At 43.7% G+C, this 27,601-nt stretch overlaps 1 protein-coding gene across 50 annotated transcripts in view; it reads right to left on the bottom strand.

Annotated features, from left to right (window-relative positions):
- Positions 1-908: 908 nt before the first annotated feature.
- eeig1b (estrogen-induced osteoclastogenesis regulator 1b) overlaps positions 909-27,601 on the bottom strand; it is a 75,011-nt gene continuing 48,318 nt past the window's right edge. For 3 of the 50 annotated variants that reach the window (XM_035775593.2, XM_052525308.1, XM_035775594.2), the window contains 13 exons: positions 20,221-20,341; positions 19,264-19,293; positions 11,397-11,513; positions 10,905-10,951; positions 10,399-10,571; positions 10,085-10,189; positions 9,423-9,669; positions 6,722-6,846; positions 6,503-6,572; positions 2,323-6,377; positions 2,163-2,270; positions 1,987-2,128; positions 909-1,918 (listed from right to left, as the gene is read on the bottom strand). In XM_035775593.2, the coding sequence (XP_035631486.1) occupies positions 6,332-6,377; positions 6,503-6,572; positions 6,722-6,846; positions 9,423-9,669; positions 10,085-10,189; positions 10,399-10,571; positions 10,905-10,951; positions 11,397-11,513; positions 19,264-19,293; positions 20,221-20,341 (1,081 nt within the window). In that variant the 3' untranslated portion in view covers positions 909-1,918; positions 1,987-2,128; positions 2,163-2,270; positions 2,323-6,331. Of the gene's footprint in view, positions 2,271-2,322; positions 6,378-6,502; positions 6,573-6,721; positions 6,847-9,422; positions 9,670-10,084; positions 10,190-10,398; positions 10,572-10,904; positions 10,952-11,396; positions 11,514-19,263; positions 19,294-20,220; positions 20,342-27,601 lie in introns of all 50 variants that reach the window. The other 47 variants (XM_052525322.1, XM_052525330.1, XM_052525314.1 and 44 more) reach the window with 47 other exon arrangements.

Genomic DNA, 27,601 nt, shown 5'->3' with positions numbered 1-27,601 from the left:
ACAGTGAGTTGTCGTAACCCAGATGGGCAATTACAAGTGCATGGATTAGGACCTGCGCCGCTTCCTGTGTTAGGTAGGGTCGTACTCTACGGATGTTGTAGAGTATGTATCTGCAGGAGAAAGTCACGGCTTTAATGTTTGCAGAGAACGGCAGGGTCCAGGGTCACACCAAGGTTATTTTCACTCTGGGAGGGGACACCGTGGAGTCAACCGTGATGGAGAGGTCTTAGAGCGGGAAGGTCTTCCCCAGGAGGAAGAGCAGCTCCGTCTTGCCGAGGTTGAGCTTGAGGTGGTGGGCCGACATCCAAGTGGAGATGTCGTGTCGCCACCTGGGTGTCAGAAGGGGGGATGGAGAAAAGTATTTGAGTGTCATCCGCATACCAATGATAGGAGACACCATGTGAGAATATATTTCGGAGCCAAGTGACTTGGTGTTTAGAGAGAAGAGGAGAGGACCTAGAACCTAGCCCTGGGGGGCACCAGTAGTGAGAATATGTGGATGATTAAGGAGGAAGGAGAAGGTGGAAAAGAGACTCCTAGGGTTAGAGGGAGAAGCTTGAAATTTAGAGCGATAGAAAATGTCTTTAGCAGAAAATACAGAGGAACAGAAGGTAGAGAGGAGGGAGTGAAAGGATTATAGGTCCTCCGGAAGCTTAGTTGAAATTACTATTGCAACATGTTCCTTGGTAAATGTGAATGATAGTGGTACCAGCTAGATGATTCATTGCTTAATCACATGTAAGTGATTGTTGTGTCTTGGAGATACTGTATACTTGTAACTCAGACATAATTCCACTACAAGATGGAGTCAAAGTAACAGCATGATCATTATGGAGTTACTGTATGGCCTCATATATGAAATTGAGAGGTACATTGTATTATGAATGTGTAATAAATCAGCCAACAAGTTTTTTTAGATACCCAACAACAGCTTTATTTCCCAAAAATATTTAAATTGTTCAAATAGACATTTACCATCTTGAATAGGAAACATTACAATGTGTGTACAGATATAGTTCCAATTCATCATGTCACAGTATCCCTCCACATGTGAGTTGAATGTGATAGAATAAATGCATTTTAGGAGAAAAAAAAAAGATAAACTTTGGAGCAATACCTGTGTGTGTGTTTACAATAAATGTCTAAATAATTCTGGAAAATCAGAAAAATAGTAATTTCAATAGTCGTCTATTGATATAAATTCATTAACTGTTGACTTTTTAAATCATATACATCTCTTATTATTAATATTATAATTCTTAAGGTCATGAGTTTGGGTGGACCTCTCAGAGAGTCTTGGACTCGTGTGCATAGTTTTAAAATCCCTTTACAAAGATGAACAAAAATAAAAGAAATAGAGGATAAATAATTGAAATAGATAAAATGTTATGTTAAGTTAGTAGTCCAGACCTAAGTGCTGTTATCATGAATATCATACCAGCCAAGGTTCAGACAGAGGAATGGTATATCTGGTCCCCATTAAATTCTGGTTCCCCTACCTACTGAGCTGATTAGCCTTAGGAAAGGTCCATGTGAGTTTGCAAATGATGATATTCAAAGAAATTATTGATTTTTAATATCTGATTGAACAATGAAAGTGATTTACAGTACTCGGTCTTTCAGAGAGCAATCTGTCTTGACTGCCATCCTCTTACCTACCAAGTTCTTCAACCCACAAAATGTAGGTGATATAGTGGCTGAAAAGCGATGACAAATATCTGATGATATGTTGCATCAGAAACCTCACCCTCCATAGTGATGTGTTGCATCAGAGAAACCTCACCCTCCATAGTGATGTGTTGCATCAGAAACCTCACCCTCCATAGTGATGTGTTGCATCAGAAACCTCACCCTCCATAGTGATGTGTTGCATCAGAGAAACCTCACCCTCCATAGTGATGTGTTGCATCAGAGAAACCTCACCCTCCATAGTGATGTGTTGCATCAGAAACCTCACCCTCCATAGTGATGTGTTGCATCAGAAACCTCACCCTCCATAGTGATGTGTTGCATCAGAGAAACCTCACCCTCCATAGTGATGTGTTGCATCAGAGAAACCTCACCCTCCATAGTGATGTGTTGCATCAGAAACCTCACCCTCCATAGTGATGTGTTGCATCAGAGAAACCTCACCCTCCATAGTGATGTGTTGCATCAGAAACCTCACCCTCCATAGTGATGTGTTGCATCAGAGAAACCTCACCCTCCATAGTGATGTGTTGCATCAGAGAAACCTCACCCTCCATAGTGATGTGTTGCATCAGAGAAACCTCACCCTCCATAGTGATGTGTTGCATCAGTGATGTGTTGCATCAGAGAAACCTCACCCTCCATAGTGATGTGTTGCATCAGAGAAACCTCACCCTCCATAGTGATGTGTTGCATCAGAGAAACCTCACCCTCCATAGTGATGTGTTGCATCAGAGAAACCTCACCCTCCATAGTGATGTGTTGCATCAGAGAAACCTCACCCTCCATAGTGATGTGTTGCATCAGAGAAACCTCACCCTCCATAGTGATGTGTTGCATCAGAGAAACCTCACCCTCCATAGTGATGTGTTGCATCAGAGAAACCTCACCCTCCATAGTGATGTGTTGCATCAGAGAAACCTCACCCTCCATAGTGATGTGTTGCATCAGAGAAACCTCACCCTCCATAGTGATGTGTTGCATCAGAGAAACCTCACCCTCCATAGTGATGTGTTGATTAATTCACATTTCAAATAAGCAGCAGAAAATCCTTAGCGCTCCATTCATGACAGCAGAACCTCATGTTAACATATTGGTTCAACTCGTTTGTTAGAAGAATCACAGGTTACAAATAGTCAAGAATGTAGGAAAACAGAACCCAAACAATTTAAGAAATATACAATGAGCCCTCTTGTAAAAATAAAAACAGTAGCAGGGGAATCAGAAATAACCAATTATTACAACTCTTTAGTGTATATATTTTTTTTGTATACTTGATTTTTCAATGTTTCAAAGTAGAGCACAGGTACAGGTTTACCAATACATCTCTGCTGCATAGAACAAATAAACCAGCCAGCTGGTAAAAGTTAAAACAAGTCAAATATGAATCAAGTGTTTGCCATTATAACCATTACCATGAATAAAATGCTTGGGACTACACTACTACGAGATAGACAGTGTAACAGTGTAATGAAAGAAATCAATTGGTTTCGTTGTAAAAGAAGCTCACGCTAAAATACAGATTCACTGTGTTACAGAGGGCTTGTATAATCAAAGTTGATGAAATAGAGTTGAATGGTCCATATCAGCTTGACACATACACATGAAGCTAAGAAAACCTGTCAACATTTCCCCATGCATGTGTATGCACGTCAGTGAAGTTAAAGTTTATGCATTCATTGTTTCTTTTTTTTCACATACAGTATGCACACAGCATCTACAATGACAATGACACAAGGTGGAGAGTGAAATACACACAAAAAAGCACATTGCAACAGCACACACAGCCCAATTTACTTTTTAAAGGGCCAGTCAGGAGACATTTTTCTCTGCGCCTCTGAATGTCAACTCTCAGTATGCTGTGAATGTCTGTGTCCCAAATATCACTATTCTCTATACAGGGCTGTGTTCAAAAGTAGTTCACTATGTAGGGAATAAGGTGCCATTTGGGACACCTTATGTCTGTTGTAAAAAACAACATCCTTGTTAGGAAGCTATGTTGAAGCTACAGGTGTGTAGATGAAAGCCCATATTGCACTTTTCCTTTAAAATACATTTCAAATGAACAGACTAAGGGCGATAAGTAAGACAGACACACACACAGACACACGCACAGACACACACACAGACACACACACAGAAACACGCACAGAAACACGCACAGACACACGCACAGACACACGCACAGACACACACACAGACACACACACAGACACACGCACAGACACACACACAGACACACACACAGACACACACACAGACACACACACAGACACACACACAGACACACGCACAGACACACACACAGACACACACACAGACACACGCACAGACACACACACAGACACACACACAGACACACACACAGACACACGCACAGACACACGCACAGACACACACACAGACACACGCACAGACACACACACACACAGACACACACACAGACACACACACAGACACACACATAGACACACACACAGAAGTACACACACACACAGAAGTACACACACACACACATGGACATTTCCTCTTTTCCACTCCCTCCCTAAAAAAGATATGCGCAGGCACAAACACACATACAAGAGGCCATTGTCATTTGGGGATGAGAGCGGAGTTTCTACTCAAAATCCTCCATTGTTAGCTCTGATTGGCTCTGACAACACCATAATCACAATGCAATGTTCTTCTAACGGGATCAAAATCCGGGGGCGACAGAAATAAAATTACATTTCTCCCCTGCAAATAGAATAGCTTGTTCAATTAAATGAAGATGACCAGATACCACTGTCAGTTTTATCATTAGAGCCCTTATTCAATTGTCAGTTCATTACGCTTGATAACGACTGGTGATATTGAGGCTTAGTGGAAGGGCAACAGTTGGACAGTTCGAGCCAAGCCCACATAGAAGGTATTTCACAAAGAAGGATTACTAAGTTAGCCAGCCATCTTTAGTAACCCACTTCAGTAACCAAACCATTTAAGGGCCCCCACTCAATCAAAATCAGTGACCTGGCTTGCATTGAGAAAGCATATTTGAAATAATATGCAGTCGAGTTTCCTTTTTGAATCTCACTGTAAGCATTGATTTGTTGAGAACACAAATACAAAAGGGCTTCCTTGCAGATCAAGAAGATTTTTTTTTTCTCCCAGAAACTTAATTGGAGGGATGTCATGGGCATGGTGACACAAAATAATTGGGTCTGACATACAGGACAAATGAGCGAAAGTCGAGGGACAAAACTACTGAGACAGACAGACAGACAGACACACAAAAAAATAATTGGGTCTGACATACAGGACAAATGAGCGACAGTCAAGGGACAAAACTACTGAGACAGACAGACAGACAGACACACAAAAAAATAATTGGGTCTGACATACAGGACAAATGAGCGACAGTCAAGGGACAAAACTACTGAGACAGACAGACAGACAGACAGACAGACAGACAGACAGACAGACAGACAGACAACAACAAGGACAGAAATGTCCCCCTCTGATTTTCCAACTTTTCCACTTACGGTATAGTCACCAAGCCAGCTGGTGAGCTTGAGGATAGTGTCTCACATTACGGATGTAAAGAGGAGAGGATCAAGGGCTTAGTCTACAGTAATCGATTACCAATCCTGCCTGCATTTACCTAGACTCCAGTACTCGATTACCAATCCTGCCTGCATTTATCTAGACTACAGTAATCAATTACCAATCCTTCCTGCATTTACCTATACCACAGTAATTGATTACCAATCCTTCCTGAATTTACCTATACCACAGTAATTGATTACCAATCCTGCCTGCATTTACCTAGACTAGAGTAATGGATGAATCATTGACCATGCCGTATGTACAGTTGCATATGGCCAGCCATATGTGCACTCGTTTCTCTTTCTGAGGTCCGTATTTCAACATGATCTATGATCATATTATATATAAGCCTATATTCTAAAACATTCTGTCATTTATAATATATTCTATAATGTATATATAATTTTATTGTATAACATGGGTTCTTTGGGCTATACCGTAATTTTGACCCCAGGTCTGGTACGGTTTCTGAAATTGGGGGATTGCAAGGGGTCATCAAATATAGAACATTTCACATTGAAAACCACCCATTCAAGCCTAGTTCAAATGGCCTGTTCAATTTCTCTATTTAGTAGTTTGTAACCAAGTCTTTCTTTGATAAAGTAATCTCCCCTCATTTGAATTTATATTTGTTATTTGAATAACTAAATGTATCCCCAACCATTATCATACACAAACGTTGTTCAAAAATGATACAAACAGGGTAAATCATAACATTCCAACTTTTTGAGGCAGCCACATTTGCCTCCAACGCAACTTGTGTGGCAAGCTTTTTCCTGATTTTCAGTGTTTCACTACAACTCCCACGGTGCAATGGTTTCCCATTTCTCTCTCTATCAAGTAGTTGGCACACTTTACACTTATGGTCCCCCAGATGAAAGCATGAATATAAAAACTTTTCTACATGAATGGATTATTCATAAATTACACCTCCCACCACCATCACCGTCAATATCTCATTAAATGGTTACATATGTAGTTTAGTGGTGTTTGTTGAAGTGGTGTAACTCAAAAGACAGGGGTATGTGCATTTGTGTGAACACACACACACTCATCGCTAGTGGCTCTCGATCACCACTGGCTCAAAGACGCCAGCAGTCACCCTACAGCAAACACAGAAGAAGAGGAAGGGATTCATTTATTTATTTATTTCACTACCATCATAAATTATATTTTTGATCATGTAATAACATACTGTACACAGACATTCTGGCATGCACAAACTCACTTGTTCCCCAGTTGTAACCCACTTAGGGCTGTAGTCCCATCTTTGCTGACAAACAATCTGAGGTTGCTGTCTGTATATGGAAGCAAGAATTAAAGACAAAAAAGAGAGGGAGAGAATAGGTAGAGGAGAAAACAGTGAGGAGATGAGAGAGAAGCAAAACATTATCACTGTGTGGTCATGCTCACTGTTCCATCAACACAACCTTCTTCCTACCCTTACCTTCTTCATGGCTGCTGACATCTGCAAAGTTCTGGCTCTGGATAATCTTGTCCACGATGTCGTCGGCGTCGATGCGGGTATCATCCACCCAGGTGGGTTGACTCTCAACCGTGTCCTTCTTCCTCCTGGCATGTCACATGACAGGGTTAACCCGACAACATCTGATTGATGCTATTTTCAAAGGTTGTTGACTGTGATGCAGTTAGCCTCGGTCAGATGTTTGTTATCTCAGCCGTCAGTGATTGTGCTGAACGTCTCACCAAGGCTATAACTATTGAATGCTAATCAGGTCATACTTGTCTCCATATTTGACGTGTACCTTTTTTTGACACGGTACAACCAAAACGGTGTTCAATATATTACTGCCAAAAAGTCATTGGTTGAGGTGCAGGAATAAAGCACTTCTGAGTAGCGTCTACTGTCTGCATGCTTTTCCTTTCTTTATATTCAGGGGTTTTGGCCCAGCAACAATTTAGATTTTTGGGAATAAATGTCATGACAAAGAAATACAAATATATGTGTGTGTGTGTGTGTGTGTGTGTGTGTGTGTGTGTGTGTGTGTGTGTGTGTGTGTGTGTGTGTGTGTGTGTGTGTGTGTGTGTGTGTATACAGTACCAGTCAAAAGTTTGGACACACCTACTTATTCCAGGGTAATTTCTTAATTTGTACTATTTTCTACATTGTAGAATAACAGTGAAGACATCAACATTATGAAATAACACATATGGAATCATGTAGTAACCCAAAAAGTGTTAAACAAATCTAAATAGATTTTAGATTCTTCAAAGTAGCCACCCTTTGCCTTGATGACAGCTTTGCACACTTTTGGCATTCTCTAAATCAGCTTCATGAGATAGTAACCTGGAAGGCATTTCAATTAACAGGTGTGCCTTGTTAAAAGTTAATTTCTGGAATTTTTTTCCTCTTTAATGCATTTGAGCCAATCAGGTGTGTAGTGACAAAGTAGGGTTGGTATACAGAAGAGAGCCCTATTTGGTAAAATACCAAGTCGAATTGCTGCAAAGAAACCACTACTAAAGGACACAAATAATAATAAGAGATTTGCTTGGGCCAAGAAACATGAGCAATGGACATTAGACCGGTGGAAATCTGTCCTTTGGTCTGATGAGTCCAAATTTTAGATTTTTGGTTCTAACCGCCGTGTCTTTGTGAGACGCAGAGTACGTGAACGGATGACCTCTGCATGTGTGGTACCCACCATGAAGCATGGAGGAGGAGGTGTGATGGTGTGGGGTTGCTTTGCAGGTGACACTGTCAGTGATTTATTTAGAATTCAAGGCACACTTAATCAGCAACACACCTCCAGGCTGTGTAAGGGCTATTTGACCAAGAAGGAGAGTGAAGGAGTGCTGTATCAGATGGGCCTGGCCTCCACAATCACCCGACCTCAACCCAATTGAGATGGTTTGGGATGAGTTGGACCGCAGAGTGAAGGAAAAGCAGCCAACAAGTGCTCAGCATATGTGGGAACTCCTTCAAGACTGTTGGAAAAGCATTCCAGGTGACTACCTCATGAAGCTGGTTGAGAAAATGCCAAGAGTGAGCAAAGCTGTCATCAAGGCAAAGGGTGGCTACTTTGAAGAATCTAACATATATTTTTCTGCTTACTACATGATTCCATATGTGTTATTTCATAGTTTTTATGTCTTCACTATTATTCTACAATGTAGAAAATGTAGAAAAACCCTTGAATGAGTAGGTGTGTCCAAACGTTTGACTGGTACTGTATATACATTGAGTGTACAAATATACATTGAGTGCACAAAACATTAAGAACACCTGCTCTTTCCGTGACAGACTGACCAGGTGAATCCAGGTGAAAGCTATGATCCCTTATTGATGTCATCTGTTAAATCCACTTCAATCAGCGTAGATGAAGGGAAGGAGACAGGTTAAAGAAGGATGTTTAAGCCTTAAAACATTTGAGACATGGATTGTGTATGTGTACGATTCAGGGGGTGAATGGGCAAGACAAAATATTTAAGTGCCTTTTGAATGGGGGATAGTAGCAGGTGCCAGGCGCACCGGTTTGTGTCAAGAACTGCAACGCTGCAGTTTCACGCTCAACAGTTTTCCGTGTGTCTCAAGAATGTTTCACCACCCAAAGGACATCCAGCCAACTTGACACAACTGTGGGAAGCATTGGAGTGAACATGGGCCAGCATCCCTGTGGAATGCTTTCGACACATTGTAGAGTCCATGCCCTGATGAATTGAGGCTGTTCTGAGGGCAAAAACAGGGGTGCAACTCAATGTTATATTATAATGTTAGGAATGTGTTCTTAATGTTTTGCAAAATCAGTGTATATGTGTGGTGTGTGTGTTTTTATAAACTGGGTGGTTCGAGTCGTGAATGCTGTTTGGCTGACCACCGTGGAATATTAGACCGTATACCGCAGGTATGACAAAACATGGCTTTGTGGTATATGGCCAATATACCACTCCTAAGGGCTGTATCCAGGCACTCGGCGTTGCATCGTACTTAAGAACAGCCCTTAGCCGTGGTATATTGGCCATATATTACCACACCCCCTCGGGCCTTATTGCTTAAATATATATGTGTGTGTGTGTGTGTGTGTGTGTGTGTGTGTGTGTGTGTGTGTGTGTGTGTGTGTGTGTGTGTGTGTGTGTGTGTGTGTGTGTCTGTGTATATTTGTGTGTGTGTGTGTGCTGTAGCTTGCCTAGAGGGTCTGTTGGAGAGCAGGATGGGCCGCGGTGGCCGCGGGGGTCTCTCACACTTGGTGCCAGGCTCACCGGTTGTCTGGGGGTCTGCTGCAAGAGGGTGAGGGTTGGCGAGGGCGTGTGCATGTGCGTGGGGGGTCTGGGTGGGGGTGGCCAGGCCCCCAGAAGTGCTACTGCTTGTGGAGGTGTTACGCCGGTGTGTGAGGTCTGTTAGGCTGGAGGAGCGAGAGTGCTCCGTACTGTACCCTGGAGGAGAGGGGAGGATGGGAAGACATACAAGTCAATTATACACACACACACACACACACACATGGGGTTATCATATAACCCCATGCCAGACTTGATATTATTTGTCCATAATGATCCTCCCCCGTCATGAAATCTTTTAGATCAAATCACTGGAACCTAATTGAGTTTGTCCAGGGCTAAGATGTCATCTATGGGCGAATGGAGACCCTGACTTGAGTAGCTATGGCCCGTGTCAAAATGCTCCAGTGCGAAGTTTCCTCTAGGTAAAGATCTAGGATAAACTTCCCCCTAAACCTAACCTTGACCATTAGTGGGGAAAATGCAAAACAGACCCAATATCAGCTCCTAGGGGCAGCTTCACTCTTCTCCTACCAACATACACAACATGGCAATCCAAAAGAGGCTGACTGACCTGATATCTTGCTCTGCTGGCTGGCATAGCTGGAGTTCCGGGAGTGTCCTATGTGGAAGACCTCATCTGGGCTGGGCAGGCTCTGCTCCAACTGCTCGGGTAGACCTGGAGCCACAACACAACACACAGGATGTTAGCTTTCTGTGGCACAGAATTACACTTTTTCACAAAATACACAGTAGCGTGTTACAAATGGCACCCCATATAGACAACACAGGAGTCAACTTATTGAAATAACAATCAAATTAAATAGATACAAATAAATCATCATGTGTAAACAGTCGGCTGTGATTGGGTGGGATTGTCTGTTGTACCAGAGTTGAGGGGAGCTGAGGGGAGTCTGGGTTTGAGGGGCCGTCCTGATGATGTCCTGATGACGCCCCCTGGGGGAGGGTTTGAGTTGGCATCGGTGCCCTCGCCTTTACAGTCCAGCTGCAGGGAGGGGTCCTGGCCCGGGATCGAGATGGACTTGGCTGTGCTGGGGGGCCTAGAAGGTCAAAGGTCATTGTGTAATTAAGTTCAAAGTAAGCATTGAAAACATTAATTAAGTAATAGTTGATCATATTTGTCACAGCAGAACTAAACAACCATGGGTACTAAAGAGAATGAAAAGTACTAAGTTGACAAAGGTTAAGAAAACCAAAGTTTGAATGAGAGTGAGAGGAGGTAATCTTGTAGAATTAGGTCAATGGTAGAGCGCCTATCAGTGTTCCTTAAGTGTGACTTAAAGCAACAAAATAATATATTTTAGACTCTATTTCGCAAGCTACGTTGATGGTATACATTTTGGCCAAGAGGTGGCGCCAGAGGTCCAACTCACGTTTTGAAGCAAGGATCCCCCGACAAAAGTGTAATTCCAATAGTAACCTAGAAAAAATTGTAATAACATTATCATCATCAACATAATCACCATCAACATCATTGTATATTGTTACAACAAAACACTGCAGCCTTTGTAGTAGAATAACTACTGTTCACTTCCTCAGTGTAATACAATGTTTCTATGGTCAAATGAAAGTATGTATGATATGTGAGTAAGCTCTATAAAAGAGTCAGGTTAGAAATAAGCCAAGAGAGGGGCACCTGGCAATATCTTTCTATTCATCCATCAGATAACCATTTAGGGGCCCTGCAAATACCTATCCAATGCCTAGTGGGAAGGAAAACTGTTTATTCAACCTGAACCATTCCTGAACAAGTCTCAACATGGTCTTGCTCTCTGGGTTTCGCCACCACGTGTACAAAGGACACATCTTTGCACATGGGGTTTCGATAAGCTCATGTGAACGTGTGAGTTTGTGTGTGTAGTTACCTTGAGAATGGAGTTGTCCTGACGAGTGTTCTTAGTGTCGTAGCCCTCGAGGATACAGCAGCGCACAGTGGAGCCTGAGCCAGCAAACTCTGCCATGTTGAGGTCAGCAAAGCCCAGCTGGAGAGAGAGAGACAGAGAGAGAGACAGAGTGACAGAGAGAGAGAGTGACAGAGAGAGAGACAGAGAGAGAGACAGAGAGACAGAGAGAGAGACAGAGAAAGAGAGAGAGAGTGACAGAGAGAGAGAGTGACAGAGAGAGAGAGTGACAGAGAGAGAGAGTGATAGAGAGATGATGTTAACAAATATGTTTGATGAAAACTGTGGACCATGGTCAGGTGTTAACACACCTGGTCCCCATTGTAATAAGGCATGTTTTGTTTCAGTGTGTGTGGTTTCAAACTAGCTACCCATGAGATATAGAGACAAGGGCGTATAAACACATCAAGCATGGAGTGTACGCTTTCAGCGTGCCATTTCAGTCTTTCTACTTTACTGGGGGGTAAGTGAGCAAAGGGTTAATACACACACACCACCACCCCCCAATGTGCCATTACATAACTATTGGCATTGGAGGCTGGTGAGGTCACCCAACCGTAAATACTCCCACTCGATTAGGGGCTATTAATGTCCCTTACCTCATGTATGTCTCTCAGTCTTCTTACCTTCTCTCTCTCTCTCCCTTATCCCACTATTATCTCTACCTCTCTCTCTCACTACTGTCTCTCCCCCTGTCCCCGAGCCCTCTCCCCACCCCCCACCCCTCTCTCACCCTGTCCCCTAGCCCTCTCCCTCCTCTCTCCCCACCACGCCACCCCATCTCTCTCACTACTGTCTTTCCCCCTGTCCCCTCTCCCTCTCCCTCCTCTCTCCCCACCCCCCTCTCTCTCACTACTGTCTCTCCCCTGTCCCCTAGCCCTCTCCCTCCTCTCTCCCCACCCCCTCTCTCTCACTATTGTCTCTCCCCCTGTCCCCTAGCCCGCTCCCTCCTCTCTCCCCCCCCCTCTCTCTTTCACTACTGTCTCTCCCCCTGTCCCCTAGCCCTCTCCCTCCTCTCTCCCCACCCCCTCTCTCTCTCACTACTGTCTCTCCCCCTGTCCCCTAGCCCGCTCCCTCCTCTCTCCCCACCCCCTCTCTCTTTCACTACTGTCTCTCCCCCTGTCCCCTAGCCCTCTCCCTCGTACCCTTTCCTCCTTCTTCAAAAATTGATTAAATAGTTTTTTTCCCTTATCAATCTACACACAATACCCCATAATGATAAAGCAAAAACTGGTTCAGACCCTTTACTCAGTACTTTGTTGAAGCAACTTTGGCAGCTATTACAGCCTCGAGTCGTCTTGCGGTATGATGCTACAAGCTTGGTACACCTGTATTTGGGAAATTTCTCCCATTCTTCACTGCAGATCCTCTCAAGCTCTATCAGGTTGGATGGGTAGCATTGCTGTATAGCTATTTTCAGGTCTCTTTAGAGATGTTCGATCAGGTTCAAGTCCGGGCTCTGGATGGGCCTCTCAAGGACATTCAGAGACTTGTCCCGAAGCCACTCCTGCATTGTCTTGGCTGTGTGCTTAGGGTCGTTGTCCTGTTGAAAGGTGAACTTTCGCACCAGTCTGAGGTCCTGAGCACTCTGGAGCAGGTTTTCATCAAGAATCTCTCTGTACCTGAGTCTCCCAGTCCCTGCTGCTGAAAAACATCCACACAGCATGATGTTGCCACCACCATGCTTCACTGTAGGGATGGTGCCAGGTTTCCTCCAGACGTGACGCTTGTCATTCAGGCCAAAGAGTTCAATCTTGGTTTCATCAGACCAAAGAATCTTATTTCTCCTGGTCTGAGAGTCTTTAGGTGCCTTTCGGAAAACTCGGGCTGTCATGTGCCTTTTACTGAAGAGTGGCCACTCTACCATAAAGGCCTGATTGGTGGAGAGCTGCAGAGGTAGTTGTCCTTCTAGAAGGTTCTCCCATCTCCACAGAGCTCTGTCAGAGTGACCATGGGGTTCTTGGTTGCCTCCCTGATCAAGGCCCTTCTCCCCCAATTGCTCAGTTTGGCCGGGAGGCCAGCTGGTTCCAAACTTCTTCCATTTAAGAACGATGGAGGCCACTGTGTTCTTGGGGACCTTCAATGCTGCAGAAATGTTTTAGTACCCTTCCCCAGATCTGTGCCTCGGCACAATCCTGTCTCGGAGCGCTACGGACAATTCCTTCGACCTCATGGCTTGGTTTTTGCTCTGACATGCACTGGCAACTGTGGGACCTTATATCGAGAGGTGTGTGCCTTTCCAAATCATGTCCAATCAATTGAATTTACCATATGTGGACTCCAATAACGTTGTAGAAACATCTAAAGGATGATCAATGGAAACAGGATGCACCTGAGCTCAATTTCGAGTCTCATAGCAAAGGGTCTGAATTCTTATGTAAATAAGGTATTTCTGTTTTGCAAAATTTTCTAAAAACCTGTTTACGCTTTGTCATTATGGGTTATTGTGTGTAGATTTCTGAGGATTTAAAAAAAATGTAATCCATTTTAGAATAAGGCTGTAACGTAACAAACTGAAAAAAGTCAAGGGGTCTGAATACTTTCCGAAGGCACTGTATGCCATAACATAATATGTGACCAGCCAGTGAAACCATTGCTGACCAGGTACGGTGCTGTTGTACCCTTGGTTCAACTAAGAGACAATTACAGCAGGATTTCAATAGATTTTTTTTAATTTTTTTTTTACTTATAGTTGTTGTCTTCTGTATAAATTAGTTTAGCGTTCAGGATTCCACTCACTCAATTCTCGCTACAATCTTAATCAATCTCCAAACTGCTCCAGAAAATGTCCCAGAGGTCTTTATAATAACATAAATATTTAATAATAATAGTTTATTAACTTAAAGGGATGTTCCACTCCATAGATAAAAATCTAATCAAAGTTTATTTGTCACGTACACAGATGAGCAGATGTTTAAGCAGGTGCAGCGAAATGCTTGTGTTTCTCGCTCCAGCAGTGCAGTCAATGTCTAACAGTACCTTGCTAGAAACAAAGTATGTCGGCGCCATCTTGTAAGCTTACACACAAAATGGCTGGATCAATAAATGCAGCTGCAAATATTGTGACAGCTTTCACAACCATTACACAGACAAACTCAACCTTGGGTAAACATTACTTTTTAGGCTGTTGCCCTGACAACATAGAGCCTTTGAAGTCACATGACTCTCTCTCTTGTGACATAATGACACAATTAAGGCACCATGGTTCGCTTATGAGACCACATCAGACACTGTTAAAACAGAAACCATGATAGAAACTTCATTGTAAGTCCTTTTCTAGGCCTTGGTTTTATAGTGTAAGATAACTCAAACCTTGTCTATTAAAGACATGTATTTGAGGTGTCATAGCTTGCCAGAAGCTCCCGAGTGGCACAGCTGTCTAAGGCACTGCATCTCGGTGCAAGAGGTGTCACTACAGTCCCTGGTTCAAATCCAGGCTGTATCACATCCAGCCGTGATTGGGAGTCCTATAGGGCGGTGCACAATTGGCCCAGCGTCGCCGGGGTAGGCTGACTTGCCTAGTTAAATAAAATAAGATGTTATTATTGGTAATGTCATGCTCATTATGACGGTGTAAAGTTATCTTTATGACAGGCATATACAGTGGGTGGGTGGCAGCAAAGCTCATCAGTTACACATTATGTCCACGTTTTACCACTTTACACATGGTCAGTAATGGTCATTATTGTTACAGGTAAGTGTGAGTCACTCCTGTTTGAGGACACATTTGGTGACCAAGTGACCCCTGGGAAAGACCACTGGTAGATCATAAAGTTTCGAGCAAAAAGCGGCTTTAAAACTAGAGAGGAAGCTTAATGCAATCACACACACACACACTGACAATATGTTTTGTCCAGCAACATGGTCAAGACACCATATGATTGTGTCGGTTGTGGTTCGGCTGACTAATGGTTACCAGTAAAAGAAGTGCAGTGTTGCTTTTTTCCCCCTTTCTTTTTTATATCCCCAGACTTCTGCTTTCGGGGGCTATAATCAAACAGCCTCGCCGGTCATCTAAACTGAATCGCACTAGAATCTCCATATTATCCTACTCCTTCCTTTTATGTGGTCAGAAGACAAGGTTTCAAAGCACACGTGCAGATCAGAAAACCTTGTCTTATTCTATCCATTTTCATTCACAAACTGTAAGCGGGGTCCCTTCCCACAGCCACTATATCTCTGACAGACACTGGGGTGGAGTGCCATGTGTCTGGCCCGCAAGACTGTTAGTTAGTTGGGCAGACATCGGCCTGTACTATTGAGAGGAAGAAGGACTGGACAAACACATCAGAAGACCGAGAACTAGTAGACCTTTTCTATAGTACTTCCTCTTGTCCCTATGTCCCTCTGTGTCAAACTCCTACAGGCCTGGAGAGGTCAAAGACCCTCTATCCTCCCATGCCACACGCCCTCTCTCTGTCTCTCACTTTCTCTCCTGTTCTTTCAGCTGACTCAGCGGACATTCCGGTGCAGTGCCTTCTTCCCGGATGAATGGGGTCAGCAAATATGGAGGAAACGAGAGGGACAGGGAAGCACTAGACCAATGATAACATCCAGCCAGCCTTACACACACACACACACACACACACACACACACACACACACACACACACACACACACACACACACACACACACACACACACACACACACACACACACACACACACACACACACACACACACACACACACACACACACACACACACACACACACACACTTCCTTCTCTAATGGGTGACCATGTCGTCACACTTTCCTCTACCATAAAGAAACTGGTGTCATAAAGACTGGAAGGCCACCAGTCACATGCCTTGTCAATAAGCAGCACTAAAATCACTAGGATCATGTGTGGCCTCTACGCTGTCTCTTTACACTATGAGTGCTTCATAGTTCCCTTGCACTGTTATCAACATCAAAAAGGACAATCTGTTTCCCAACTAAATCTTGTGAGGCAAGAGACTAAATGCAGAACCTCTTCTAAGGCACAAGTCTACACACTTTGAAGAGGCTATTACCATGTGTTAGTCATTTCTAGAAACCCAAAGGACCTATTAAGCAATGTTTTGTTTACAAGCAAGCATAATTTTTTGTTTGTGTGTGGGGGTACATCTTCCCATTCTAAATCAACAAATATGGTAGCTTAATGGCTTAAACATGTTTGTACCATTATGATAACATTGTTACATTGATATTTCTGAAACTATCTGCCGCCATTGTCGCAACCCCTATTACCAGCCTGTTCAACCTCTCTTTCATATCGTCTGAGATCCCCAAGGATTGGAAAGCTGCCGCAGTCATCCCCCTCTTCAAAGGGGGAGACACCCTGGACCCAAACTTTTTCAGACCTATATCCATCCTGCCCTGCCTATCTAAGGTCTTCGAAAGCCAAGTCAACAAACAGGTCACTGACCATCTCGAATCCCACCGTACCTTCTCCGCTGTGCAATCTGGTTTCCGAGCCGGTCACGGGTGCACCTCAGCCACACTCAAGGTACTAAACGATATCATAACCGCCATCGATAAAAGACAGTACTGTGCAGCCGTCTTCATCGACCTCGCCAAGGCTTTCGACTCTGTCAATCACCATATTCTTATCGGCAGACTCAACAGCCTCGGTTTTTCGGATGACTGCCTTGCCTGGTTCACCAATTACTTTGCAGACAGAGTTCAGTGTGTCAAATCGGAGGGCATGCTGTCCGGTCCTCTGGCAGTCTCTATGGGGGTGCCACAGGGTTCAATTCTCGGGCCGACTCTTTTCTCTGTATATATCAATGATGTTGCTCTTGCTGCGGGCGATTCCCTGATCCACCTCTACGCAGACGACACCATTCTATATACTTTCGGCCCGTCATTGGAGACTGTGCTATCAAACCTCCAAACGAGCTTCAATGCCATACAGCACTCCTTCCGTGGCCTCCAACTGCTCTTAAATGCGAGTAAAACCAAATGCATGCTTTTCAGCCGATCGCTGCCTGCACCCGCATGCCCGACTAGCATCACCACCCTGGATGGTTCCGACCTTGAACATATCCTAAAGTGATATGATTAATAATTTTGCCCACAATGTTATTTCCCTTCATTTAAATTGACTAACTTTGTATTTAGACGTCAAATTATCAATGGAATCCTCAAATTTATGGCATAGTAAAAGGTGTGATTAGCTAATAATTATAGATCCCATGACAACAGTTTGCTACTGGAGAGAATGCTCAAGGTCCTTGTATATCTTTGTAATAAGTTATTTTCAAGGCGGTAACACCAATAACATAAAACTGAGGGACACACTATACTAGTAAATAAAATAGTTATTTATTAATAAGCATTTGCTTACCTTGCCTTTGCAGCCATGAAAAACACTCTCTAATGACAAGCAGTTACAGATCATACACGTTTTTGTTTATGTCGAAATGATTATCAATAATACAACATAATGCAAGTCCTTTATACCGCAAAACCTTATGTTTATGCATTGTTTAAAGTGCTTAGGGAAAGCAAATTGTCTTGTCTCAGTAGTGATGTGTAGAGTTGTCGTGACATGTTTGGGGGATTTAAAGTTATCTAGCTATTATTTTGAATGCTAGAAAGTGAAAAAATGTATTTAATATATTGTATTGATAAAAAATAACAAGGCTACCGCAATTTAAGAATGACCCTAACGCTAAAGTCGTGATCTTGATCAACTTAACAGTGAGAGATGACCATGAAAACACACAAGACTGATGGCTATAGCTATGTTCAACAAGTATATTATTCTACCGGCTTTATCTAGCTCTAGTTACGATATTCTACCTTGCCTCGCTGGCTTGCTAGCTCGATAACCATGTGACAACATGTTTGTTAACTTGCATGAGCTCCATTTAAAGTTGCATGTGATCGTAGCCACTGCTAGGCAAATGAAGAGGTTTCTGATGACGAACTGCGCGTGCAACTTTTAATGACACATCTGGGAAATGGGTCTATTGGTAATGGTCCACCAGGTGACCAATCACTGACTGGGTCACACCTAACAACTTAGGTCAGGGTCACACCCGACTGGGTCACACCTAAAAACTTAGGTCACTGGGTCACACCTAAAAACTTAGGTCAGGGTCACACCTAAAAACTTAGGTCAGGGTCACACCTGACTGGGTCACACCTAAAAACTGAGGTCAGGGTCACACCTGACTGGGTCACACCTAAAAACTGAGGTCAGGGTCACTGAAGAGCTAAAAGGTTTCTTCACACAGTTTACTGTCAACTAGTGGAAACACTATAAACCACAAACACTACAGCTGGAAAAGCAGTAAGGAAGGAGTTGTCCACGTCACTGCACTGTTTTCCCCACCTTCCCCAAAAGTCCCATCCTGTGTCACAAGGCTTTGTCACATGTACGTCATACTAGTTGGCTTGAGCTATGAACCCAATTCCCTTTTACATCACTTTAACCACAGTGGTTTTACTGTTATTGGGGCTGTAAAATGTACTGTATCACACACACACACTGACTCATCTGCTCCAGATATACTGTACATATGGTGTATGTTTTTGGTTTACACTATCCTTGTGGGGACCAGAAGTCCTCACAAGGACAGTAAAACAAGCACAATTGCTATTTTAGGCTCAGGGGTTACAATTAGGGTTAGCAATAGAGATAGGCTTAGGGGTTATGGGAATCAATTGTTTGGTACCCACAAGGATAGTAAAACAAGTGTGTGTGTGTGTGTGTGTGTGTGTGTGTGTGTGTGTGTGTGTGTGTGTGTGTGTGTGTGTCAACTGTACAGAAATGCTCAACAGGGAAACCAAACAACATTAGTAGAGGCATGCTAAAAGAGGACATTTTTTAGTCTTACCTTTGAAAACGTCTTTCCTCCTTTGAGCTCCTGCAGTGACAAGAAGAAGTGGATGAAATGCATGAAGCACAAACACTTTCTTTCCTTCTATAGTCTATTATTGTACATAAAGTTAAGCAGCTAGAATTCATATTTCAAGTGATTTCTAACACGAGGAGACTAAATAAAACAAAGGAAGAATCATTTTTTAACAGTTTGATTATAAATGATCATGTTAAGCTTGTCATGCTCAATAGTATTACAGAATGTGGCTTTAACAGTGAGCACTTGTATGCTACACTCCCTACAGATAAACTGATCTGAGATCTGAGGACTCCATGTCATAATAGCAGATATGCAGCTGTGTGATTATAGCCATGCCCTGATCTCCAGTCAGCCGTTACTGATACGTGAAAGGGAAATGTTTCGCAATCCCATATTTGCTGATACCATGGTAACGAGAGTAATATAACTAGCATTGTGAACAACAAGCAACAAAAGAGTCCATAGACAGATCTAAGCTGTCTGCAACAGTGTGTAGATTTGGGAATGGGAACTAAGGGAACTAATCATATTTCAAACATTGAAAAACACCTGCCAAGGTTGATCCAGTGTGTAGGTGTGTGAAAGGTGTAGGAAGGTCTCATTCAGTTACATCAGAGTAAGAGGTAAAAGGTTAGGGTGTAGGCTTACATTACCACAGAATGCCTTATACAGGAGTAATTATAGATCAATTACCTTGTATCTGGTAATAAGGTACCTATGACACACTTTTGAGGCAGAGAGAGAACTTGGGCAATGACAAGCAGTGAGGAAAAAGATGCCCAAAATAACTATACCATTTAAAAAAGACAGGACACAAGGCAACTTTTTCTCACTGAGTAGGTTGTTCTCACTGAGTAGAAAATGTCACCTGTAGAGTATCATCATTAGGCACTGTAAAATACTATAGCAGGGGTTGATGGGAGATGTAGTTACCTTGCGTACAGAGACCCTGCAGATGCAGGGGTCCAGGACTCCAGTGGTGGGACTGGCACTCATCTTACAGATGAAGGAGAACTTCTTCTTCCAACGAACACAGTTCTGTTGGACCTCCTCCCTACAGACAAAGAGAGAGACAGAGAGAGACAGAGAGAGAGGGGAGATGGTTAGGGTCTTTCATCATCATCAATACATTTTTTGGGTCATCATAATTGACATCATTGAAGTCATCACCACTACCATCAACATTATAATTTTCCTGATTACTATATTTATCATCATGATCTTCATCATCCTCAACATTAACATTATCATCATCAATCATTATTCTTATACCATTATAATTAGCAATATTGTCCGTTTCTGGAGCTGTGTTTATGGCCACCCTCTGACAAAAGCTTATTGTACAGTACATAATCAAGACCCATGACCAAAAGCACAGCAAATGAAAACCACCTGCTTTGCTGTTGTAAAGGGACTATTACACACTTCGGATACATTGCCCTGCCAAATATAGAGTTCTGCTGCGTGGAAAGCCCCTTACTTTTCATGTTTAATGCTACTGCCTCCAACTGCTAAGTAACGATTGAAACCTAAAGTCAGATTCCACACAACTTAAAGTGCATGCGTGTGACTGTTCAAGTGTGTCTCTGGTCACTAAGTGAGCTTTTACGTAACTAAACGCCTCGGGGCTCAGGGCTTCTAAGAATCCTTTTCCCATCCTCTCTCTTTCTCTGTCTCTCCTTCCCTCTCTCTCTAAAGTCCTTCCTGTTGAGCCATGCCCACAGACAAACAGCTACAGTGTAGAGGCAGCCAGCCAGTGGAAAATCACTGCATTGTAGTCCTGCCTCAATGCCCATCAGTTTGTACAGGGGCCTTGAGAAAGCCAGAGGACAGTGGCTGCGTTCCAATACTCTTAAATGGCCTCCTTTCTTTTATGATCTCTTTATCACAGGTGATGTGAAACAACTGGATAGGTTGAAACAATGTTGCTTTCATCTGCCAAGAGGAGACGAGGGCTGTGTTCCGAATCGGGTACCACCTGTTTAGTACTTGCATACTGCATGAGTATGCACTTTCTTAACTATCACGACTACAAGTACATACTACTTTGAATACTATTTAGCATGTTAATATTTAGTTTTCCTGCAAACAATAATGAGTCGCTAGGTCGTCCCGTGTCGTCACAAAATGGTCACCTAAAGCTGTCGGGATGTTGTGTCATAGTCCCCTGGAGGTTTTGTCTGCTTTCTGGTTTGTCCTGGGGACATCGCCTAGGATGTTTTTAGGACCCAGAGAACGTTCCCTTGGGACCATCATACAACGTCTTAAGGACTAGTAAAATGAAAGTCCTGAAAATGTCCTAAAAAATGTCCTGAAACGGTCCTCAGTGACGTCCAGCTAACTTACAGAGAACTACACAAACATCCCCCAGAGAACATCCCCTTAGATTGTTCTCAGAACGTCAGTGGGATAACGTCGCACCAACACTTTGTATATTGTTTTTGCCCCTATGCTTTCCTTTAACCATAGGATATAACATGTCTAATAAACACTTCCTGGATAGTGTGCAACTGTCTCATACTAGTTTTTCCGGCAAATGTGCCGTGTCTTTCTCAGAACAGCTCCCACTCCTTCTATTCCCAGAAGAACCCTGGAGGTCAGATAAGATTCCGTCCTCAGTCGTCAATCTCAGCTGTCAATCACAAATCAATTAGTTCCCCAGTGAATCAGATGCTGAGATAACGGGCGAGCTGCTGAGTTTGCCCTCTGCCTTATTGGTGCCGAACTCTTTTTATTTCATTCTCTCCATCTGAGTCACTGCAGCAGAACAGTAAAAGTGGGTCAGTGTGTCCTTTTCTCACTCCACAAACACACATACAGTACACTCATGCAACCTTAGGCAGCAGCAGGACATGCAGCAGGACATGTTGTTATGGGGACGGGGTACAGCAGGACATGTTGTTAAGGGAATGGGTGCAGCAGGGCATGTTGTTATGTGAATGGGTGCAGCGGGGCATGTTGTTAAGGGAATGGGTGCAGCAGGGCATGTTGTTAAGGGAATGGGTGCAGCAGGGCATGTTGTTATGTGAATGGGTGCAGCAGGACATGTTGTTAAGGGAATGGGTGCAGCAGGACATGTTGTTATGTGAATGGGTGCAGCAGGACATGTTGTTAAGGGAATGGGTGCAGCAGGACATGTTGTTAAGGGAATGGGTGCAGCAGGACATGTTGTTATGTGAATGGGTGCAGCAGGGCATGTTGTTAAGGGAATGGGTGCAGCAGGGCATGTTGTTAAGGGAATGGGTGCAGCAGGACATGTTGTTAAGGGAATGGGTGTAGCAGGGCATGTTGTTATGTGAATGGGTGCAGCAGGACATGTTGTTAAGGGAATGGGTGCAGCAGGGCATGTTGTTATGGGGACGGGGTGCAGCAGGACATGTTGTTATGGGGACGGGGTGCAGCAGGACATGTTGTTATGGGAATGGGTGCAGCAGGACATGTTGTTATGGGAATGGGTGCAGCAGGGCATGTTGTTAAGGGAATGGGTGCAGCAGGACATGTTGTTATGTGAATGGGTGCAGCAGGACATGTTGTTAAGGGAATGGGTGCAGCAGGGCATGTTGTTAAGGGAATGGGTGCAGCAGGACATGTCGTTATGTGAATGGGTGCAGCAGGACATGTTGTTAAGGGAATGGGTGCAGCAGGACATGTTGTTAAGGGAATGGGTGCAGCAGGACATGTTGTTATGTGAATGGGTGCAGCAGGACATGTTGTTAAGGGAATGGGTGCAGCAGGACATGTTGTTATGGGGACGGGGTGCAGCAGGACATGTTGTTATGGGAATGGGTGCAGCAGGACATGTTGTTAAGGGAATGGGTGCAGCAGGACATGTTGTTATGGGGACGGGGTGCAGCAGGACATGTTGTTAAGGGAATGGGTGCAGCAGGACATGTTGTTATGAGGAATGGGTGCAGCAGGACATGTTGTTAAGGGAATGGGTGCAGCAGGACATGTTGTTATGGGGAATGGGTGCAACAGGACATGTTGTTATGGGGAATGGGTGCAGCAGGACATGTTGTTAAGGGAATGGGTGCAGCAGGACATGTTGTTAAGGGAATGGGTGCAGCAGGACATGTTGTTATGGGGAATGGGTGCAGCAGGACATGTTGTTAAGGGAATGGGTGCAGCAGGACATGTTGTTGGGAATGGGTGCAGCAGGACATGTTGTTATGGGGAATGGGTGCAGCAGGACATGTTGTTATGGGAATGGGTGCAGCAGGACATGTTGTTAAGGGAATGGGTGCAGCAGGACATGTTGTTAAGGGAATGGGTGCAGCAGGACATGTTGTTAAGGGAATGGGTGCAGCAGGACATGTTGTTATGTGAATGGGTGCAGCAGGACATGTTGTTAAGGGAATGGGTGCAGCAGGACATGTTGTTATGTGAATGGGTGCAGCAGGACATGTTGTTATGGGGAATGGGTGCAGCAGGACATGTTGTTAAGGGAATGGGTGCAGCAGGACATGTTGTTAAGGGAATGGGTGCAGCAGGACATGTTGTTAAGGGAATGGGTGCAGCAGGACATGTTGTTAAGGGAATGGGTGCAGCAGGACATGTTGTTATGTGAATGGGTGCAGCAGGGCATGTTGTTAAGGGAATGGGTGCAGCAGGACATGTTGTTAAGGGATTGGGTGCAGCAGGGCATGTTGTTATGTGAATGGGTGCAGCAGGACATGTTGTTATGTGAATGGGTGCAGCAGGACATGTTGTTAAGGGAATGGGTGCAGCAGGGCATGTTGTTAAGGGAATGGGTGCAGCAGGACATGTTGTTATGTGAATGGGTGCAGCAGGGCATGTTGTTAAGGGAATGGGTGCAGCAGGACATGTTGTTAAGGGAATGGGTGCAGCAGGGCATGTTGTTATGTGAATGGGTGCAGCAGGACATGTTGTTATGTGAATGGGTGCAGCAGGACATGTTGTTATGGGGAATGGGTGCAGCAGGACATGTTGTTAAGGGAATGGGTGCAGCAGGACATGTTGTTATGAGGAATGGGTGCAGCAGGACATGTTGTTAAGGGAATGGGTGCAGCAGGACATGTTGTTATGGGGAATGGGTGCAGCAGGACATGTTGTTATGGGAATGGGTGCAGCAGGACATGTTGTTATGGGGAATGGGTGCAGCAGGACATGTTGTTATGGGAATGGGTGCAGCAGGACATGTTGTTACGGGAATGGGTGCAGCAGGACATGTTGTTAAGGGAATGGGTGCAGCAGGACATGTTGTTATGGGGACGGGATGCAGCAGGACATGTTGTTATGGGAATGGGTGCAGCAGGACATGTTGTTATGGGGAATGGGTGCAGCAGGACATGTTGTTAAGGGAATGGGTGCAGCAGGACATGTTGTTATGGGAATGGGTGCAGCAGGACATGTTGTTAAGGGAATGGGTGCAGCAGGACATGTTGTTATGGGAATGGGTGCAGCAGGACATGTTGTTATGGGAATGGGTGCAGCAGGACATGTTGTTAAGGGAATGGGTGCAGCAGGGCATGTTGTTAAGGGAATGGGTGCAGCAGGGCATGTTGTTAAGGGAATGGGTTCAGCAGGGCATGTTGTTATGGGAATGGGTGCAGCAGGACATGTTGTTATGGAAATGGGTGCAGCAGGGCATGTTGTTATGGGAATGGGTGCAGCAGGACATGTTGTTATGGGAATGGGTGCAGCAGGGCATGTTGTTATGGGAATGGGTGCAGCAGGACATGTTGTTAAGGGAATGGGTGCAGCAGGACATGTTGTTATGGGAATGGGTGCAGCAGGGCATGGTGTTATGGGAATGGGTGCAGCAGGACATGTTGTTAAGGGAATGGGTGCAGCAGGGCATGTTGTTATGGGAATGGGTGCAGCAGGACATGTTGTTATGTGAATGGGTGCAGCAGGACATGTTGTTATGGGGAATGGGTGCAGCAGGGCTGTCTAGAGCACTGAGTCAAAACACCTCACTGCAGTCCCTTCAAGACCAAACTGAGCAGCGATGAGAAGAAGAAAAATAATATGAGTCAAGTAACACACATCACAGCATCTATTTCTAAAAGACTTTCCCATGACACTGGTTTCATAAACCAGGGAGAAGTGGGTTTCACCCTCTTCTCCAGTCTCGGGTATTTTATGTTACACAAGTGTCAACTTCACGTATGACTATTAACAGAGGGTGATTACTGTAAATTCTTTACATTTGAGTTGTTTAGCAGAAGCACTTGTGTTCAGATAGCTAGGTGAGACAACCACATCACAGTCGTGGTGAGCACAGTTATCAGCAAAGTCAGTGCTGATAGGAAAAGACAAGTGCAAATATTTTTTGTGTGTATTTTTTTATAATATTTTTGGGGGTGGGGGGGGCTGACTGAGATGTCTTATTTAAAGTGTAACTCACAGCGTTTGAACTATTTTCCAGATATAAAAAAAAAACAGACAATCATAATATCATATATTAGATAGATTATATTTGGATCAAAATTCCATGACGTACAGTAAGCCATTGTTGGCAGAATAGATGATTGCAGTTCAATGCATGAGTAATATAATTCACCAATACATTTCTTGGTAGTCCAAAAAATATTGTTATCAGGTTGTAAATCACAGCTGGCCTGGTACATTGTTTGCTGCGTCCATTTGGGATGCGCTGTCAGTTTCAATGACTCAATATTTTGGACAAAAACAGATTAATATCACTAAGGCTTGGAATGTCAATACATTCCAAGCCTTACTAGCAAGGGTAATGATCACAAGTCATACCGTGGCTAATAGGCTATTTATTTAGCAAGCTGAAAACACAGAGCCATTAGACAGAACGTTAGATAACTAGCTAGCTAGCTTCTGGGATGATGACATGTAATTAGAGGAGTGACCAATTTTTGTTCCCCTCATATCGTTTTTCGGTGGCTACAGCTAGAGACGCAGGTGTCATTTGGTTAGCTAGCAAGAAATGTGAACCGCTTTGCTAGCTAGCTATGCTGAAATTGAACGACTGTTATCCAGTTAGCATATCTCCTACGTTCGTAAATTCACTCTGGCTATATACTCAGATTTCTGAGCACTCTCATCTGAGTGGCAAAACGGACTGCTCAGGTTGGGATGTAGGGTTTGACCATAGGCTAAAATAGTGTTTAGTCCTGTACAGGGCAGTTAACCATGTTTACTGACCCCTGTAAACTAGCACTCCCTATGAAACTGAGCAAACAATTGTAGGTATGCAACAAACACCAACACATCACCTTTAACTATTGAATCCTTTCAGATCAGTCATTAGTCATGAATCACAGTAGTGGAGGAAAGGAGGAAAAGAGTATTGGTGCTACACTCTCAATATGACAACAAGGGTATATCCATACAGAGGCCACACTTTTTATCAGAAAATGTTAACTTTCACTACTTCCTCCATCTTTGCCAGAAGTGGCTCTGAACTATATGTATCTTGTTCATTAATAGTGAGTGAGGTTTTGTGGTCAGCGAGGCCTTTTCCACTTTTTTGGGGGGTGTCTGTCTCTCTTGCTCAATCTTCCTCTATTTTATCTTCCTCTCTTAACTTTATTCTGCCCTCTGACAGACAGACAGACAGACAGACAGACAGACAGACAGACAGACAGACAGACAGACAGACAGACAGACACCAGAGACAGTGAGCCCAGATGTAAAACATATATTTGTTTTTCTAAAAAGGTAATTCATCAGTTTTTGTCAGTGTATGTGTGTATATGTTTGTGGGTTTGCATGCATTTTCACAACACTAATTCGAGTGAGCTCATCTTAAAATAATGAAACAAACAGTGGGGTAAATGCCAATTTTCCAGGTGTGTTTGCATGAGGCAGTTTTGTTGTCATGGTAACAATAAAACATGCACCTGCCTGAGCAGTTTTGTGTATGATGTCACAAGCCAACACTGTGATATCACCTGCATCATAAGGAACCAGAGCTTGGAAGGCCAAGGAAACAATCAGAAACATTCTCGAATTCCACATTCTAAATGAGCCAGATTCAACATTCCCTTCTTAACCACCAAAATCTTCTGAGAAGACCTGTTGTTTTTGAAACATTCTGAACATCTTTGGAATTGCAACAATGCTAGTGGAATTCAATATGGTTCCGCATGTTGTGCACTTTCATTTTTTTATTTAACCTGTTTTTAACCTTTATTTAAACTAGGCACTTTGTGCCTGACGAATAAGAGTTTGACTTGGACTATGACTCTGGCTTCGAGTCAACTTTTACTCGGAGGAAGAAGACGGGCCCAGAGAGGTCGGTCGCTTCATCCAGCCTATACGTCCCCCTGTCCTCCCTTGCTGGTCATAGACGCCTAGTGGCCAGGAACCATGGCAT

This window comes from Oncorhynchus keta, chromosome 9, assembly GCF_023373465.1.
Source record: "Oncorhynchus keta strain PuntledgeMale-10-30-2019 chromosome 9, Oket_V2, whole genome shotgun sequence".
Taxonomy (NCBI): Eukaryota; Metazoa; Chordata; class Actinopteri; order Salmoniformes; family Salmonidae; genus Oncorhynchus; species Oncorhynchus keta.
The sequence above is the reverse complement of the archived record's forward strand: the minus strand, read 5'-3'. Positions and strand labels throughout refer to the sequence as shown.